The sequence below is a fragment of the Panthera uncia genome (genome assembly GCF_023721935.1).
Source record: "Panthera uncia isolate 11264 chromosome E2 unlocalized genomic scaffold, Puncia_PCG_1.0 HiC_scaffold_19, whole genome shotgun sequence".
NCBI lineage: Eukaryota > Metazoa > Chordata > Mammalia > Carnivora > Felidae > Panthera > Panthera uncia.
This window is the reverse complement of record NW_026057588.1, coordinates 22,988,715-23,005,620: the sequence shown is the minus strand read 5'-3', so window position 1 is coordinate 23,005,620 and position 16,906 is coordinate 22,988,715. Positions and strand designations below refer to the sequence as shown.

The 16,906-nt window shown below is 45.4% G+C and overlaps 1 protein-coding gene across 3 annotated transcripts in view; it reads left to right on the top strand.

The window, feature by feature from the left end:
* Nucleotides 1–1,545: 1,545 nt before the first annotated feature.
* Nucleotides 1,546–16,906, top strand: part of MYLK3 (myosin light chain kinase 3) — a 40,073-nt gene continuing 24,712 nt past the window's right edge. Inside the window, exons 1-3 of one of the 3 annotated variants that reach the window (XM_049621623.1) lie at nt 1,546–1,713; nt 14,362–14,452; nt 15,372–15,756. In XM_049621623.1, coding sequence (XP_049477580.1) covers nt 15,689–15,756 — 68 coding nt within the window. In that variant the 5' untranslated portion in view covers nt 1,546–1,713; nt 14,362–14,452; nt 15,372–15,688. Of the gene's footprint in view, nt 1,714–7,124; nt 8,070–14,361; nt 14,453–15,371; nt 15,757–16,906 lie in introns of those variants that run through there. The other 2 variants (XM_049621622.1, XM_049621621.1) reach the window with 2 other exon arrangements.

Here is a 16,906-nt window from a genome sequence, read left to right as displayed (position 1 = left end):
ATATTATAGGGTCTTACTCTGACTTTGGAAAGTGGCTTTATTACTCCAAGCCTCAGTTTACTTGTCTGTGAAGTGGGGATAATAGTCCCTTCCTCTTATAATTATTGAGGTGCAAAAGGTAATTTATGCAAAGTTGTAGCACAGTGCTGGACACATAGATGTGCTCAGAAAATATTAGTGCTTTCATTACTTCCTAACAAGTGTTGCTTGGTAAGTGTTGAATGAATGAAGGAATGAAGGAATGAATGGCTGTTGGTCTGGATTTGGCTTCTGTGAGTGCTTTTTTGTTCTTCTCTAGTATTTTCAGACTGGTTTCATCTGATTAGTCCGGGAACAATTTTCACTAGGCATGGGGAAAAGGAATTGACTAAATACAAAAGCTTCCCGCAGGGGTTGGAATGCTGACCATGGAGGAGAGTGACATCCTGGGGGCAAATCCACTAGCCACCTGAGAGCTGGCCGGGGACTTCCCAAGCTCAGGCCAGGTTTCCATGTAGCTGTCATTTCCCTCTCTGCTTCTTCAGAGAGTCCAGCTTGACTTTGGTTTTATTCCCAAGCCTAGTTCCTAGATTCATCTTGGCAGGACTGTGGCTGTTGTTTTACTATCTTTCTGGGTAGCTTTACTATCTTTCTGAGACCATTGTAGACATTTTTCTATGAAAAAATAAGCAACCAATATTGTATCTGGGGGTCCCAGACCCTTTGCCCCCTCCTCATCTACCCAGACAACTGTCAGAGCCAAGCCTGTGGGGCAGAGCCTAATCTTGTCTACACACACACACACACACACACACACACACGTGCACGCACATGAACGTATATATCCCTCTTACACCCACGTCGTGGGGCCAGAGTTCCATGGCTACTCTGAGGGCAACAGTTTTGCTATCTGGTCCTGTTTTTGCCATTAACTTACTATATGACCTTCAGAAAGTCCCTTCCCCTCTCGTGGCTTCAGATTCTCCATCTACAAAATGAGAACACTGACCTCATGCAGCAGGAGTAGGTCATGCCTTCTCCCTCACTGCAGCTCCAGTCTCTGGGGCTCTGTATGTCTTTGTTGCTTCCTGAATAGTTTTACTCAAAGAGGGAACAGCTAGACCCTCCCAGCCTGGAGATAACTAACCAGGCTTCCAGCCAGGGTGTAAGCAGCCCCTGCGAAGAAAAGAAGGGTCCCCTACTCTGGCTAATTGGACCTTTCTTCTGTCCTGGAGAGCTGCCTGAATCAGGGAGTGATTCCCAGCTCCTCTCCTGGGCCCCTTGCACCAGGATCCTGGGTTTTGAAATCAGGTCAGTTCTGCCCTAGGCTCCCTCCCTTCTTTCCTCCCTCCTCAGACCACACGGTGTTTGTTTCACAGCTGGACACTTCATTAAGTGATGCAGGAAGTAGGCCCCCCAGGAAGCAGATACCACCCAGCAAACCAGATAACAGAGCGAAGACTCTGGATGCCTTTGGGGCCTGGGGCAGGGTCAGAGATAAGCGGAAATGCCAGGCTTATCACTGCTGCCTGAGTTCTAGAGAAATCATCCTGGCTGGCCAGCCCACCTCATTCCCAGCACTCCCGGGGCGGTTGGGCATCTCCAGGCAGAGTAAACACTGAGTTGGCACAACGGGCGCAGCCGCAGGAAGGGGACTCTGTGCCCACTCAGGCACTTCACGGCTCCAGCGCCAGAGGCCAGCAGCGGGCGTCAGATTACATCCAGATATTTGCGGTAAGGGCGCTCCAGGCCGGTCTCCTTTGAAGTAGGAGTCTGAGGGACAATTGTTAGGGTCATGCGACTAAGGAAGCCTTGGTGACAATTATCCCCCAGGCGTAGGTCCTCTTGGACCAAGAAGCACGGTCAGCAGGAAGCTCTGGTTGATGGATACGGCCCAGGGATGGTCAGCTTGGGCCTCCTCAACTAAGGGTGTAGCGGGCAGACAAGGCCTGGTGGCCGCTAACCCCTAAATTGTCCGAGTTGAACCTGTGAGACTTTCTGGGGTTCTGTTTCATATCTGATTTCCTTTCCTGAATAAGCTCTGCTTAATGGAGGACAGGTTTGCACTTTTTGAGTGCACATCAGCTAATTGTGCATACAAGGGAGATGGCCTGGGTGGGCTGGTACCTGTGGGAGCTGATTTAGGACGGGGGAGATACCTCCTTTCCCTCCTACCACCCCACAATGAGGTGGCTGGACACACTGCTGTCCTGTTGGCTGACCATCTGGAGCAGGGCTAGGTGGGGGGTGTGAGTTGTAATCTCCAAAGTTTTCATGGACTTACCACATGCCAGGTATGGTGCAAAATGTTTCATTTACATGAATACTCAAACAGCCCTGTGCTTACTGCACTGTCCTGCACCCCTTTACAGGTGAGGAAAGCTGCATTCAGAGAGGTTAAGTTTCAGCTATGCAGCTGGCCAGGGGGCACTTTTCTGTGAAGTAGAAAAGCATACCTTTTCTCAAGCTACGTGGCCTCCATCTCTCAGAAAGCTGTCATATTTGATTTCGTTACAAGACCCTCGCTAGAGCCCTCACTGCGGTGTGCTGCAACGCTTGTTATGACCATACACATCTGCAAAGTATAGGACACGTTGTACATGTTGTACCCTGAGCTCTGCAAAACCTACTTCCCTTCCTGCTTCCCAGCAGCAAACACAGGGGAGTCTTTCAGTGGTTTCTCCTAGTATTTGCCTCCACTTTCCTCCTTGTCAATTTTGTACATTGTGCGTTTCCTATTAAGAGAAATGATTCAGCTTTGTCACTTTCCCACTTCCCCTCCCCCATCCTTACAACATCACTGTTTTAACTTTGTAAAGTGTTGACCTCATTACAGCATAATAGCGTGAACAATATTATGCAAATAGTATTCACTAAAAAAATCAATCATGTACTTTAATGTCCTTCTTTCAAAAGGTACTTAAATTGTTTACGTCTCTGAAAGTCTTTTTTTTCCCTTTTAATGTTTATTTATTTATCTTGAGAGAGAGAGAGAGAGAGAGAGAGAGAGCATGCATGGGCAGGGGAGGGGCAGAGGGAGAGAGAATGAATCCCAAGCAGGCTCTGCGCTCAGTGTGGAGCCAAAGAGGGGGCTCAGTCTCACAAAGGTGAGATCATGACTGAAATCAACAGTCAGAGGCTTAACTGACTGAGCCACCTAGGTGCCCCACATCTCTGCAAGTCTTAAAAATGCTTCCTTCTGTCCTTTGACAATGTGCAGTGTCTTCAAATTTCTAATCTAGAATATACTACATTCAGTCTGTTCCAGTGTCCAGTTGTTTTAGAATGAGAAGTCTGATGTCATCCTGATTCTGGTTCTTTGGCACATGATTTTTTTCTTTCACATTTTGGGGAGATTTTATAATCTCTTTATCTCTGTGTTCAAAAATTGCATGATGACTGTAGTATTTCTTTGATAAATTCCTACCCTCTTTCATTTCTCCTGAAATTCCAGTTAACTAGATATGGGGCTGGATCCATTATCTACTTTTATCTTTTCTCTCTCTACATAGGGCTCTTCATCTTTTAATTCTCCTTTCTGGGATATTATCTTAACTTCATTTTTTTCATCTCCATACTGGATTTTAAAATGCTAACATTCATGGGGTGCCTGGATGGCTCATTTAGTTAAGCATCTGACTCTTGATTTTGGCTCAGGTCATGATCTGATGATTCGTGGGTTTGAGCCCCCAGTTGGGCTCCACCCTGACAGTGTGGAGCCTCCTTGGAATTCTCTGTCTCTTTCTATCCCTCCCCAGCCTCTCAAAATAAATAAATCAACTTAAAAAAAATAAAATTTTAACATTTGTATTTTTAATTTCCAAGACTGCTCTTCTATTCTATGCCTGTTTTTTCCCCATAACACCGTCTTCTTTTTTAATGGATGGAATTGCGTTTCATACTTTTCTGTGGCAACTAATGAGAGCCTTTTTGAAACTTTCTTCTATTTCTTGTTTTCTCTGTTTCCTCAATGATTACATTTCTGTTTTGGGGTGCTCCCCTTTTCACCTTGGGGGCTTTCTTTGAATACCTGGTGATATTTTTTTTTATCTGTGCATATTTCAGAGTAAGGCACAAAAAACTGGCTGAGTGGTTGAGGCTTGTGGACTGGCTGGCTTTGTTGAGGATGACCAGATGAGAAGCTCCCAGGAACCTCCAGTGCCAGTACATAGAGCTATTGTATTATGGACTATTGAGTTTCTCCAGAAACAGACCTCTGATCTCCATGGAGGGTGGGGGTTCTCCTGGCCATGCCTGTTCTATGCTGAAGTGGGGAAGGAGGAGAGCCACTACTTTGGAATGGACTCCTTAGCCTTGCATTTCTCCTCCCTTCTTATTCTACTTGGAGTCTCAGGGTCCACAGGGGTTGTACAGGGAAAGCTGGCTGTCACCAGAAAGGCCAGGGAAGAGTCTTGGGTTCAGTGCACGTTGACCCCAGCCTATGACAAACAGAGGTCAGTCTATGTTTTTCTGGGAGTGGATCAGTTGTCCTGTCCTTACCCAGGAAAGATGAAGTGTCACTGGATTTACTACTCTGTACCCAATCAGCATGGCTGTCTCTTCTCTGGTCTGTGTTGATTTGACTTGAGGGATGGAATGGCCCCCTTCTCCTCTGGGCAGGTGCCATTACCCATAAAGAATTGCCCATGGCTCTTGCTGTGCCCTGTACATCAGGGAGAGTTGGAGAGAAGCTGTGCGTCAGCCCTCACAGATCTCATTTCTCCTCAAGGCAGAGAAATGACAGGTATTCAAACTTGTCCTCCTGGCTGCTCTTTTTCATCAAAGAACCCTCAAGGAATTCACCTGTCGGCATATTCCAAGTTTTTTCCCATGAGGCCCCAGAGCTTACTGCTGGGAATTGTCAAGGCATCTTACCCTGCACTTGTTTGTTGTGGAAAACCCCAGCTGCTGCTCCTTCCATAAGTCTCCTGATGCTCAGCCCAGCCTCCTGCACAGCTGGAGCCCCCTTAATTCATTTCTTCCATACGTTTGTGTTGAATACCCACAACCTGCCAGGCATGTTGGTGCACCTGAGGATTAAGGCAAGTCCAAGGACTGTTCTGACCCCAGGGAACAACGAGCTGGTTCTGAAACAGTAGAGGATGCAGCAGCCACATTTCTAGTGAACCAGCTGCCTTGCAATTACTTGCTGCTTAAGGGAGACCTAGGGGTAAATCCTTTTGTAATTTAAATAGTTAGCTTTTGATATAGACATATGTCTGGGACATTTTGTTTTCCTTTGGGTTCAAATGGACTTTCAAGATAGGTTTCCAGGTTTTTTTTTTAATTTTTAATTTTCAAATTTATATCCAAATTAGTTAGCATATAGTGCAGCAATGATTTCAAGAGTAGATTCCTTAATGCCCCTTACCCTTTTAGACCATCCCCCCTCCTGCAACCCTTCCAGCAACCCTCTGTTTGTTCTTTATATTTAAGAGTCTCTTATGTTTTGTCCTCCTCCCAGTTTTCATGTTATTTTTGCTTCCCTTCCCTTATGTTCATCTGTTTTGTATCTTAAATTCCTCATATGAGTGAAGTCATATGATATTTGTCTTTCTCTGACTAATTTCGCTTAGCAATGTTTCCAGGTTTTATTAAGCCAAGAATGTAGGCTGCTCCAAAGATCCCCGCAGCAGTGGCCTGTGGTGCACATTGGTGGAAACTCCCTCCTGGAGTTAATAAACCTTCTAGCCTTATAAATCACAATGCTTCATAGTACTTACTTACAAGATTTTCTTTGGATGAGGAATGCCTGAAAAGTATGCTCCTCCAGCTTTTGTAAATTTGGCTCGGTCAACCCCTCCTAGAAGCTGGGTTTGTCTCTTTAGACTGGTGGGGACTGCATCCCACAAAGATTATCCATACCTGCTGTTGGACAGGTGTTGGGCTGGTGTTAGATGCAGAGATTTCTCTGGGTAGCCGCTTCCCTAAGTGTGATCCAGGGACCCCTAGCTCCACAGAGAAGTATGAGGTGGTAAGTGTAGAGGAAGGGGTGATTCCCTGGTCAGGTGCTGGTTTCTTTCTGTAGCAGATGAGATCCTGCTGAGGCACATCTTGAATCCCCAAGAGGAGCTGGAGCACAACATTCCCCAAACATCTTTTCCCAAGAAGAGTTTGTATGTTTGGTTTAAATCACAGTGCTGTAACAGACTAGCATTTTTATGAGCATGTTCCTGATATTTCTACCAATGACACCCAGGCCTGTGCTCTCCAGAAATGGGTCTGAATTTCTATACTGGCTGCTTAGGGCAGCTATCCCGATGGAGGGTCAGGTAGTGAGGGGGTTTGTGGTCAAGCTGTACTTGTGTAGCAAGCTCACCCGTAGCTTAAAATAGCAAAATGATCTAAGGGTGCTTTTAGATGTCAGGTTTCCAGGTCAAAGTTTATCCTCATGATTGCTTTTATTCCAGAGGAGGAAGTGTAGCAGGACACTACAAAGGCCCTCCCTGGGGCCAGCATTGGCTACAGCTTAGCTAGCCTGAGGATACCCCGTGTTGGGGCAACCTTGGACAAATTCTCTCACCCTTTGCTTTCTCCCTAGGAGGGCCTGGAATAAAATGGTGTCAGTCAATCGTTCCCTGGCAGCTTAGGGACTCTCTGGTGGCTCCTAACACCCCACCTCAGTGTCAGCCTGAGCATCTCCTTTGCTTTATTTATTGATGCTTCTGTATTCAAACCAAGGGTTTTGAGGCTAAAATGTTTGGAAACTACAGGAAACACAGGCCCACTTGCTCTCTAGGCTGCTACTATGTTAGTTCTAGTGTATAGAGATTGGGTGCCTGATGCCTACATGGTCAATGCTGGAGGAGCAGGGGTGGGGGGTGGGGCACCACTGGTGGGTGTTTTCCAAAGGGCTCTGTGAGGAACTTGACCTGAAGAATGGCACTTGGCAAGTAGCCTAGGCCATTTTCCCTTACTTCTATTTTTAGGTACAAGTGGCTAGTGACTGAGGGCCCATTGTGGGGAAGGATCTGCCAATTCACCCAAAAGGCAGCTTAAACACATATTTGGGGCACCTTCAAAGTAGGAGCACCAAAAATTGGTTTTAATTTGTGGAAGCATCAAAATTTTTATCATGGCAAAAATCAGAATGACCTCACATTTATTTTTGGTTTTGCTTTCCATCATGAATTCAATGTGTTTGTGGCAAGTATGATACCATTTGCTCCTCAGTGCTTTGGGCCTCTAAAGGTCTACCCTGGGATCCCTGGACCCCTTGTAAAGTCCAGCTTTCTGGTTCATTACCTAAAGGACCCCCTTTCTTCTAACCTTTAGTCAACTATCCAAACTCCTGCCTGCCTTGGATAGATTCTTAAAATATTTGCCTATCAGCACCCTCTCAGAGAGGAATGTTAAATGCTGCCATGATGTCAAAGGGGCCCCAAGGAGAAGGGCCTTGCCAAACCCAGCCTATCACTCATAGCCACAGCAGAGTGGGAGATAAGCAAGGCTCAGAGAGAGTCTGGTCCTCTGGACTCCCTAAACAACCCAGGCGCTGTGGGGCGAGGCTGTTAGCTACCAAGAACAATGAAACTTCCAGATATCACTGCCCAAGTGAAAACTAGGAGTCTGTGGATTTTCTGATTCCTCATCCTTGTCAAGCTTGCTTCAGGATGTCTGAAGCCTCCAAGGAGGGTGTGGAGACCTGGGGGCTGCTGGTGTCAGGCAAGGCCTGCTTAACAACCATGGACAAAAAGCTTAATGTGCTAAATGAGAAGGTTGACAAACTCTTGCATTTCCAGGAAGATGTCACGGAGAAATTGCAGTATGTGTACCAAGGCATGGGCCACCTGGAGCAGGGCCTACACCGCCTGGAGGCCTCTCACATCCTGGGCCCAGGTGGGGCTGACCATACTCCTCCAGCTGACGCACAGGCTGGGTGGCCAGAGGTCCTGGAGCTGGTGAGGGCTGTGCGGCAGGATGCTGCCCAGCATGGTGCCAGGCTTGAAGCCCTATTCAGGATGGTCGTGGCCGTGGACAAGACCATAGCTTTGGTGGGGGCTGTGTTCCAGAACTCGAAGGTGATGGATTTCATCATGCAAGGGAGTGTCCCTTGGAGGAAAGGAAGCCTGGCTGATGGCTCTTCAGAGGTTGGTTCTTGCTTCCCTATCCCAGTAACCCTTCTGGCTGAAAGGGAGACCCCAGTGACTCTGGTGGGGACACTGGCCAGGCAGCTAGTCTTAGGAGAAGCAGGAGCTGTTGTTCTCTTCCTGTGTCACCTGCATGACCTGTGGATGGAGAAAGAAGAGGGTGAACCTGAGAGCTCATAGGTGGATTTTCACACAGGTCACTGACTGGCTGCTCTTCCCAGGGAAAGGAAGAGGCAGTGCCTCGGTGAGGTCTGTGGGGCCTTGGCCAGTGTCAGAGCACCTAGTGGGGGGAAATGGGCCATTAGGGAGAGGAAGACAGTGAAGCTTATTGGACATTCTAGTAACTTCTTTTTGCTCCCTTTTGTCCTTCACACCTGGAGTAGGAAACAGGTGGGAGCCAGCTTACCTATTAGAACCCCCTTTTAGAACCCTCACCTTCCTGTCCCCAACCTTGTGCTGTGTCCCAGAGTGGGCAGAGTGTGCAGCTGCTTGTTCGAAGATGAGTGTTGACAATGACCCCTAGGGGACACAGGCTATGAAGAAGCCGGAGCCTGGGGGTGGAGTATGGCATTTTTGGGAGGACTGTTCCCAAAGATTGCATAATCAAACCTGCTGGCTAATGGAAGTTTGGCTGGGGTGGGGGTGTTTGTGTATGTGTGAGGTGTATAGAAGCAACATTCTGTTTGGGAACAGCTAAGAGTCAGCCACTTAGCAACACTCAGACGGCCTGGAGCCACCATCTCAGATCCCTGCTGTTATCCACCAGCCTCTGGCAAGAGATAAGCTGAGGTCCGCAGGAGGCCGTGCTGGACTCTGTGTCAGCAGTGAGGCTTTCAGGGGAAAGGCTGCAGGGTTTGCCTTCCTTCCTCATCTGCAGCCAGGCCAGAGCTCACCCTGCTGGCCCCTTCCTCTCCCTGCCCCTCACCTTCTTCCAGAGGATGCCCCTCTCCAGTAGCTCCTTGCTTCCTGCAGCTGTCCTGTGAGTCTGGCCTGCAGGGAGAGGTGACCTCCCCCTTTTTCACTGATAACCAACCTCAGCTTTAAAGAAGAAAATGACTCTAGTAAATGCACATGATGAAAATATTCATGTGGTAAAAAACATCATCGTGTCCCTTCTACTCCATTCCCCCATCCCCAGTCCCCAAGACTCCTCCTCGAGCAGTGATAGGTGCCAATTTCCTGCAAAACCTCCCAGATGGAGTCTGTTTATAACACACCTCTTTGTTCTATTTTAACTCAAATCATTCACATTATTCTGGCCTTGATTTTTTTTTAACTTAATATATTTTAGGCATCGTTTCATATTTAAAATTGTTTTCAAAATTTATTTACTTATTTTGAGATAGAAAGAGAGAGAGCAGGGAAGGGGCAGAGAGAGAGGGAGAGAGAATCCCAAGAGGTTCTGCACTGTCAGCACAGAATCTGACATGGGGCTTGGACCCACAAACCGTGAGATGATGACCTGAACCAAAATCAAGTCAGATGCTTAACCGACTGAGCCACCCACATGCTCTGTTTCATATTTATACATAGAAATCTTCCTCTTTCTGCAAGTTGGAAAGTTCTCCAGTTGGGGGTGTGTGTCTTAATTTGTTATCTAGCCCTGCGTCATTGTTTTTTTACATTATTTCTTATTTTTAGCTATTATACATAACGATGCAGCAAATATCCATAGAAGTGTGAGCTTATGTCTATGATACACTCCTAGATGTAGCAATGCCATTTGTGTATATAAAGCAAAACTGGCCTTCAAAGGAGTTTTTCCAATTTGGTCTCCTGTCAATAGCATATGGGAATGGTTGTGGCCTCCCCTTTGGCTGACAAAGCATACCATCCAATTTGTTTATTCTTTGCCTGTGTGGGGATTGAAAACTGAGATCTTATTGTGTGTGTGTTTTTTAACATTCTGAAAAATTTTGCGAAATGCAAACTTTTTTATAGGAAAAATTTCAAGCACTTATAGTAGAGATTAGTATCATGCACCCTGTGAACCCACAAGGGGAGGCCGATGTTGTTGCATATATCCTCACCTACTTCCCTCTCTCTAGATTATTTTGAAGCAAATCTGAGACATTGGATCATTTCATCCAAAAAAAACTAGCAGTTATATCTAGAAGATAAGGGCTCTTTTAAAAAATGTAATCACATGTACCCCAATGTTTATAGCAGCACTCTCAACAATAGCCAAATTATGGAAAGAGCCTAAATGTCCATCAACTGATGAATGGATAAAGAAATAGTGGTTTATATACACAATGGAATACTACGTGGCAATGAGAAAGAATGAAATATGGCCTTTTATAGCAACGTGGATGGAGCTGGAGAGTGTGATGCTAAGTGAAATAAGCCATACAGAGAAAGACAGATACCATATGGTTTCACTCTTATGTGGATCCTGAGAAACTTAACAGAAACCCATAGGGGAGGGGAAGGAAAAAAAAAAAAAAAGAGGTTAGAGTGGGAGACAGCCAAAGCATAAGAGACTGTTAAAAACTGAGAACAAACTGAGGGTTGATGGGGGGTGGGAGGGAGGGGAGGGTGGGTGATGGGTATTGAGGAGGGCACCTTTTGGGATGAGCACTGGGTGTTGTATGGAAACCAATTTGACAATAAATTTCATATATTGGAAAAAAAAAAGGTAATCACAAGGGGCGCTTGGGTGGCTCAATCATTTGAGCGTCTGACTCTTGGTTTCAGTTCAGGTCATGATCTCACAATTGTGGGATTGAGCCCTGTGTCAATTTGTCAGTGCAGAGCCTGTTTGGGATTCTCTTTCTCCCTCTCTCTCTCTCCCCTGCTCATGTGTGTTCTGTCTCAAAATAAATAAATATTTAAAAAAACAAACAAAATACTTGTAATCATGATACGATTATCATGACCAAAAAGTACATAGTAATTTAATATTACCAAAGTCAGTGTTCAAATTTTCTTAATTGTCTTATGCTTTTTTCCCCTTACAATTTGTTTATTTGAATCAATATTTAAATAAGACAACTGGTTATATGCCTCTCAAAGCTAATTCTTTTTCTTTAATTCATAAAAAAATTTAAAACTTTTCATTATGGAAAATTTCAAATGTAGCCAGAAATAGATAGAATAGCATATGTCATTGTAGTTTTAATTTGTTTGCTATATTTTTCTGTGAACTGCTCATGTTCTTTTCCCACTTTTTTATTTCATTTTTTTGTACTTATTGATTTGTAAGAGCTCTTCATATATTAGTGAAATTAGCTCTATATTATATGTGTTGCAGGCATTTCTGAATAGGGGAAATCATAGAACATTTTCTTTTCTGAGTTCTTGCAACATTTCTTCTTGTCTGTTCTGGTCAACTGGCATGTGATTGATCTCTTTTCTGGTCTTTGTGTTTAATACAGCTATCGGTAACCATCTATAGGTTTGGGTCTAGCACCCCAATCAGACTGTCAGCTCCTATTTGATCCGTGACAAGAGGCCTCTACTTCCCTCTGTGTACTGTGGCCAGAGCGGGTCTCATAGGAGGTGTCAGAGAATGGGTAATGAACTGAGACAGACCCCTAGCTATTTAACATATTGTTGGTGTTGAAAAGAGACTTTCTGGAGATCCTGTTCATGTTTCCTTAAGAGGGTAGGGGCATAGTAATGATTTATGGGATTGAATTAAATCCTAGCATTGGCTCCTAAATTTGAAAATTGTGCCGGGACTATGGAATTTAAGAAACAAATGAGCAAAGGAAGAAAAAGAGAGAGAGAGAGAGAGAGAGAGAGACAAACCAAGAAGTGGACTCTTAATTACAGAGAACAAACTGATGGTTACCAGAGGGGAAGGTGGCAGGGGGGACAGGAGAAATAGGTGATGGGGATTAAGGAGCGCACTTTGCCATGAGTACTGGGTATTGTATGGAAGTGTTGAATCACTGTATTGTACACCTGAGACTAATGTAACGCTGTAGTTAACTGTATGTTAACTATATTGGAATTAAAACATTTTTAAATGTCCAAAAAAAGAAAGAAAGAAAAAAGAAAATTGTGCCAGGACGTCACAAAGGTCCTCCTTGGGTTTTCTGAAGTGCCCAGTGGTACTTCAGTTTGGTTGTAAAAATGAATTAGAGTATTTCTAGAAGTCAGGTGCTCTTTCATGAAGGACAGGGCCAGGCTCAGCCAGGGGTGGCCCAAATCATAGGCAAACTGTTCAGAAGACACCAGTCCTCTAGAATGGTGTTTGGGGTCTCTTCTCCTTCCTCTGGATGAACTGGAACCAAAATGTTGAGTCCTGAAGACACGACTCAGCTGTGTGTGTGTGTGTGTGTGTGTGTGTGTGTGTGTGTGTTTGCATGTTTAGGTGCGTGTGTACTGCCTACACCAAGAGTGGAGAGAGGGAGAGGACACTCTGAGCCCATCAAGGTCTGCCAAAGGAGAGTTTGAGTGCCTCTCTGCCGGGGTGAAACAGGAGGCATCCCATGATAATGCTTCCTGTTCCCCCAGCTACGGGGGTGGAAGGACAGAGTCTGCAGGAGGCCAACGTAGAGGTCTCTGCTGAGTAGGGGGCCCTGGTCACATTGATGTGCTGGTGCTAATCATAATAACAGCAGCTGACATTTATTTATTAGGTGCCTACCACACGCCAGGGGTGGGGCTGGGTGTTCCCATGTGTTGTTACCTTCAAGAAGACAAAGCTTGGTGTGCTGGGATCCCAAAGGGATGAGCACGTAGTAGGATTGAACAAAGCGGGTACAGTGTAGGAAAAACAGTGGAACAAACCCTCATCCTTAGTGCCAGGGAGACTTTCTGGAGAGGTGAGGACTGTGGTGCCCCAGTTAGAGGGAACTGCTCCAGCTGATTTTTGCCATGAGTCTCTAAAGTTGCCAGATCTTCAGTTTTTTTTTTTAGGAGAATTTGGGAACCTAGACTTGTTTATAATCAGTTTTATTAATATATAATTTACATACAATAAATGGCACATACACACAAACTATGTACATAGTTCAACATAGTTCAACAAGTGTGTACATCCAAATCAACACCACCATAATCAAAACACAGAGCAATTCTAAGCCCCAAAATGGAACTTAGAATTTTAATATAAAAGTCTCCTAGATTTAAAGTGTTGATAACAAATTAAAAAAATTAAAATGCTGTGCATGCCAAACAAAATGTGTCTCAAGCTCTTTTTGGCTCCCAGTTGGGGTGTCTGTGGCCAAGTCAAGGGAAAGGGCCTTCAGCAGTGAGTGGGGCCCAGGGTCTCAGCCCAGGTTCAGGGCTGTGCTGTGACCAGAACTGCTGCTGTGATAAGGGCCAGGAGGAGTTTTAGGGGCTGCACCAATCAAAGGCTAAAAACCTCTACAAACACCAGGGGCACCCAGCAAGGGGTCAGGTCATCTAGAAATATTTGCACTTAAAAACACTGAGTACTCCTACCATTTCAGGAGTAAGATCACTGGCCTCATGCAGAGCACTTAGAGTTAAAGGGAGAGCTGCTGAGGGCTTCTCTAGGTCAGACTTTGAGTGTCCTTACGCAATCCATCCATGGATCAATCAATTGGCTCATTGAAGACAGATAACTCCCTGTCTCAGGCAGGATAAAATCACCAGAGCTACTGAGCACTTACCATGTGCTGGACACACTTGTCCGGACATTTCACACATTAACTCCCCAATCCTCTCACTAACTCTGTGAGTCAGATAATATTATTCTCCTCATTTCACAGATGAGGAAAGTGAGATACAGAGAAGTTAAGGATCTCTGCCGAGTGGTGAAGATGGGGTTTAAACCCAGCAGGTCTGGCTCAAGAGTCTGAGAGGCTGTGCTTCCTGCCACACTACTGTACTGTAAAGGGGTGACCATAGGATGCATCAACCCAGCTTCCTGGCAGACACTATTCATTGATTGTGGCATTCTCCCTACCCTTCTTTCCCCTCTACCCATCCCCACCCCCTAAACAAGCATGGGTTAATTTGACTTTAGAATCCAAGCAATAGCCATAACTGACTGATCTGAATTATTAACACTTTATGATTAAATTTATTTTCCATTACTGGTCTACGTGCTTTGAGGTCCAGTCTGTTTAGAAGTCCCTGTCAGGTCTGCTCCTTACTGACAATATGAGACATATTACAAAGAACTTGATGACCTTGGGTAAGTGTCTTTGTCCCTATGATGACAATAGTGATATCTACACTCTAGTATTACTGTGAGACCACGTGAAATAACCTAAGTACTTCTACCTTTAGCATATGGTAGGTGTTCCACCTTCTGTGGCCTGAACAATGATGGTGATGATGATCGTGGTGGTTTTTATGGTGTTTCTTTTAGAACAAAGATCGAGTGGAAGAGAAAGGAGCAAAACCAAAGCATGTGCTGAGCACCAGAGCCGTGCAGGCCAAGATCAGGGGGTCTCAGGAAGGTGAGTGGGACCCTATTTGCTTTATTTCACATCACACACATAATAGTTTCAAAATAAAAATACCAATGGCGACAATGTGATCACTGAAAAACTGTTGAAGCTGCTCCTTTTTTTTCTTTTTTCTTTTGTCCTTTATGTATATCCCACTATGTATTCCTATTTATTTATTTATTTAAAAACATTTTTAAATGTTTATTTATATTTCTGCACTGTCATTGCAGAACCCAAAATGGGGCTCAATCTTATGACTATGTGATTCTGCCCTGAGCCAAAATCAAGACTCAAGAGTCAGACATTTATCTGACTGAGCCACCCAGGTGCCCTGTGTTACTGTTTTAAAGTCACTTGGAATAGCTTCTATTAAAGTTTCATTTTCTTTTACAATTTTGTGTAATATTGACATAGTTCTAAAATCAAATAGACAAAACAAGGTATATTAAGAGAAGTCTAGCTTCTGTCCTTGTTCCCTGCATTGTGTTCCCTCCCTTGCATATGAAAGCATTTAAAAAAGTTTTTGTCTTATCCTTCTTTCTGCCTCTTTAGGCATGAAAGTTTAAGCATGAACATTTTTACCATGTTCTAAGTGGTTGTGAACACACACTCACATATCCTCCCTTCCTAGATAAAGAGAAGCACATACTTTTCTCCACCTGGCTTTTTTTTCACTGTATATCCTGAGATCGCTTCATAGCCACATAAGGAGATATTTGCATCTTTCTATTTTCATGGCTGTGCAGTACTCCTGTGTGATGGGCCATGGTTTAGCCAACCAGCTTCCTACTGGTGGTCACTTGGGTTATTTCTAGTCTGCCTATTATAAAGATGCTGCACAGAACGGCCTTTGCACATTTGTTACAATATCTTTAGCACAGAGTTCTCCATATAGGAATGCATTTTTATGCTGCCTATTTTCCTGTAGAGAGCCAGAAGGAAAACTTGCCAGAGGGGACAGTGGAGACGCTGACTCCCATCAATGCTTCAGGGATAGGATCTGATCTTCTCACCCAGGAAGAGGCTTCACTAGGGCAGGCAGAAGTGCCCCCTGGCCACCTGCCGCTGCCCACAGAGGTGGAAGCCAAAGTTCCTGGAGCATTCATTGAGAACCCTGGGACTGACCTGGAATTGTCTGCAGCACCCAACAGGGTCAAGGAGGCCCCAACCAGCCAGGAGACTTTACCCAGTACAGCACGAGGATCATCATTCAGCAGGCCTGACTCTCGGCCCACAGAGGCAGGCATGAGGCTGACTCCAGGGCTGCCAGTCCAGGCCAAGGCAGCTTACAGTGGTGTAGAAACACCTCCGAGGTAGGGGGTGTTCCTCCATGGTGGGCAAGGGAGGGAGTTAACAGCAGCCCCTCAGCTGGAGCATGGCCAAGAGACTAGCTGCTGAGGCTGAGTGTCACTGTCGGCACAGTGCTGGCTAGCTTCATGAGGGGAAGACAGGAGAAGGTGCAGGCAATGCTTTTGGGAATTTAGAGCACTGTTTCTCACCTGGTGCCCATTACAATTACCTGAAAGAATTTTTTTTAATGTTTATTTATTTTTGAGACAATGCGAGAGATAGAGTGCAAGCAGTGGAGGGGCAGACAGAGGGAGACACAGAATCCGAAGCGGGCCCCAGGCTCCGAGCTGTCAGCCCAGAGCCTGATGCAGGGCTTGAACTCAATGAACCGTGAGATCATGACCTGAGCCAAAGTCGGATGCTTAACCCACTAAGCCACTCAGGTGCCCCCTGAAAGGAATTCTTAAAATACCAGTGCCCAGAGAGTCTGATTTATTCAGTCTGGAGTAAGGCTCAGGTATTTTCTTGCTTTCTTGGTCTTCCTTCCTTCCTTCCTTCCTTCCTTCCTTCCCTCCCTCCCTCCCTCCCTCCCTCCCTCCTTCCCTCCTTCCCTCTTTCTTCCCTCCCTCCCTCCCCCACCTCCCTCCCCCCCCTTCCTTCCTCCCTCCCTCCCTCCCTCCCTCCCTCCCTCCCTCTCTCTCTCCCTTTCTCTCTTTCTCTTTCTTACAAGCTCCTTGGGTGATTCCAATGTGGAGCAGGGCTGAGAACCACCAGCTCTTAGAGCAATTATAATAGCTACAGGCTGGGGCTCACTGAACTCTCCTAGGTGCTGGAATTGACCAAGGTTTTCACAGGTATCATATCTCTGTAGTCTCACAACATTCCCAGGAGATGAGCGTGGTTGCCTTCCCATTTTATTGATAAGGAAATAGGCTGAGAGTAGCCAGGGCCACATGGCTAGGGATTCACAAAGTTGAAATCTGAATCTAGGTTTATGGACTCCAGAAATCTCCTAACTACTGCACCAGCCTCTTTCCTCAGGTCAGCATTTAATTAAGACCCAAATACTAAGGTGGGGAGGAAAGGATGGGCTTTCAGAAAGAGGTTGGTATAGGCTGAATCAATCTAGGTAGCTTTCAGAATTATGCTTGGGGTCCTGAAGGTGGTGTTGTG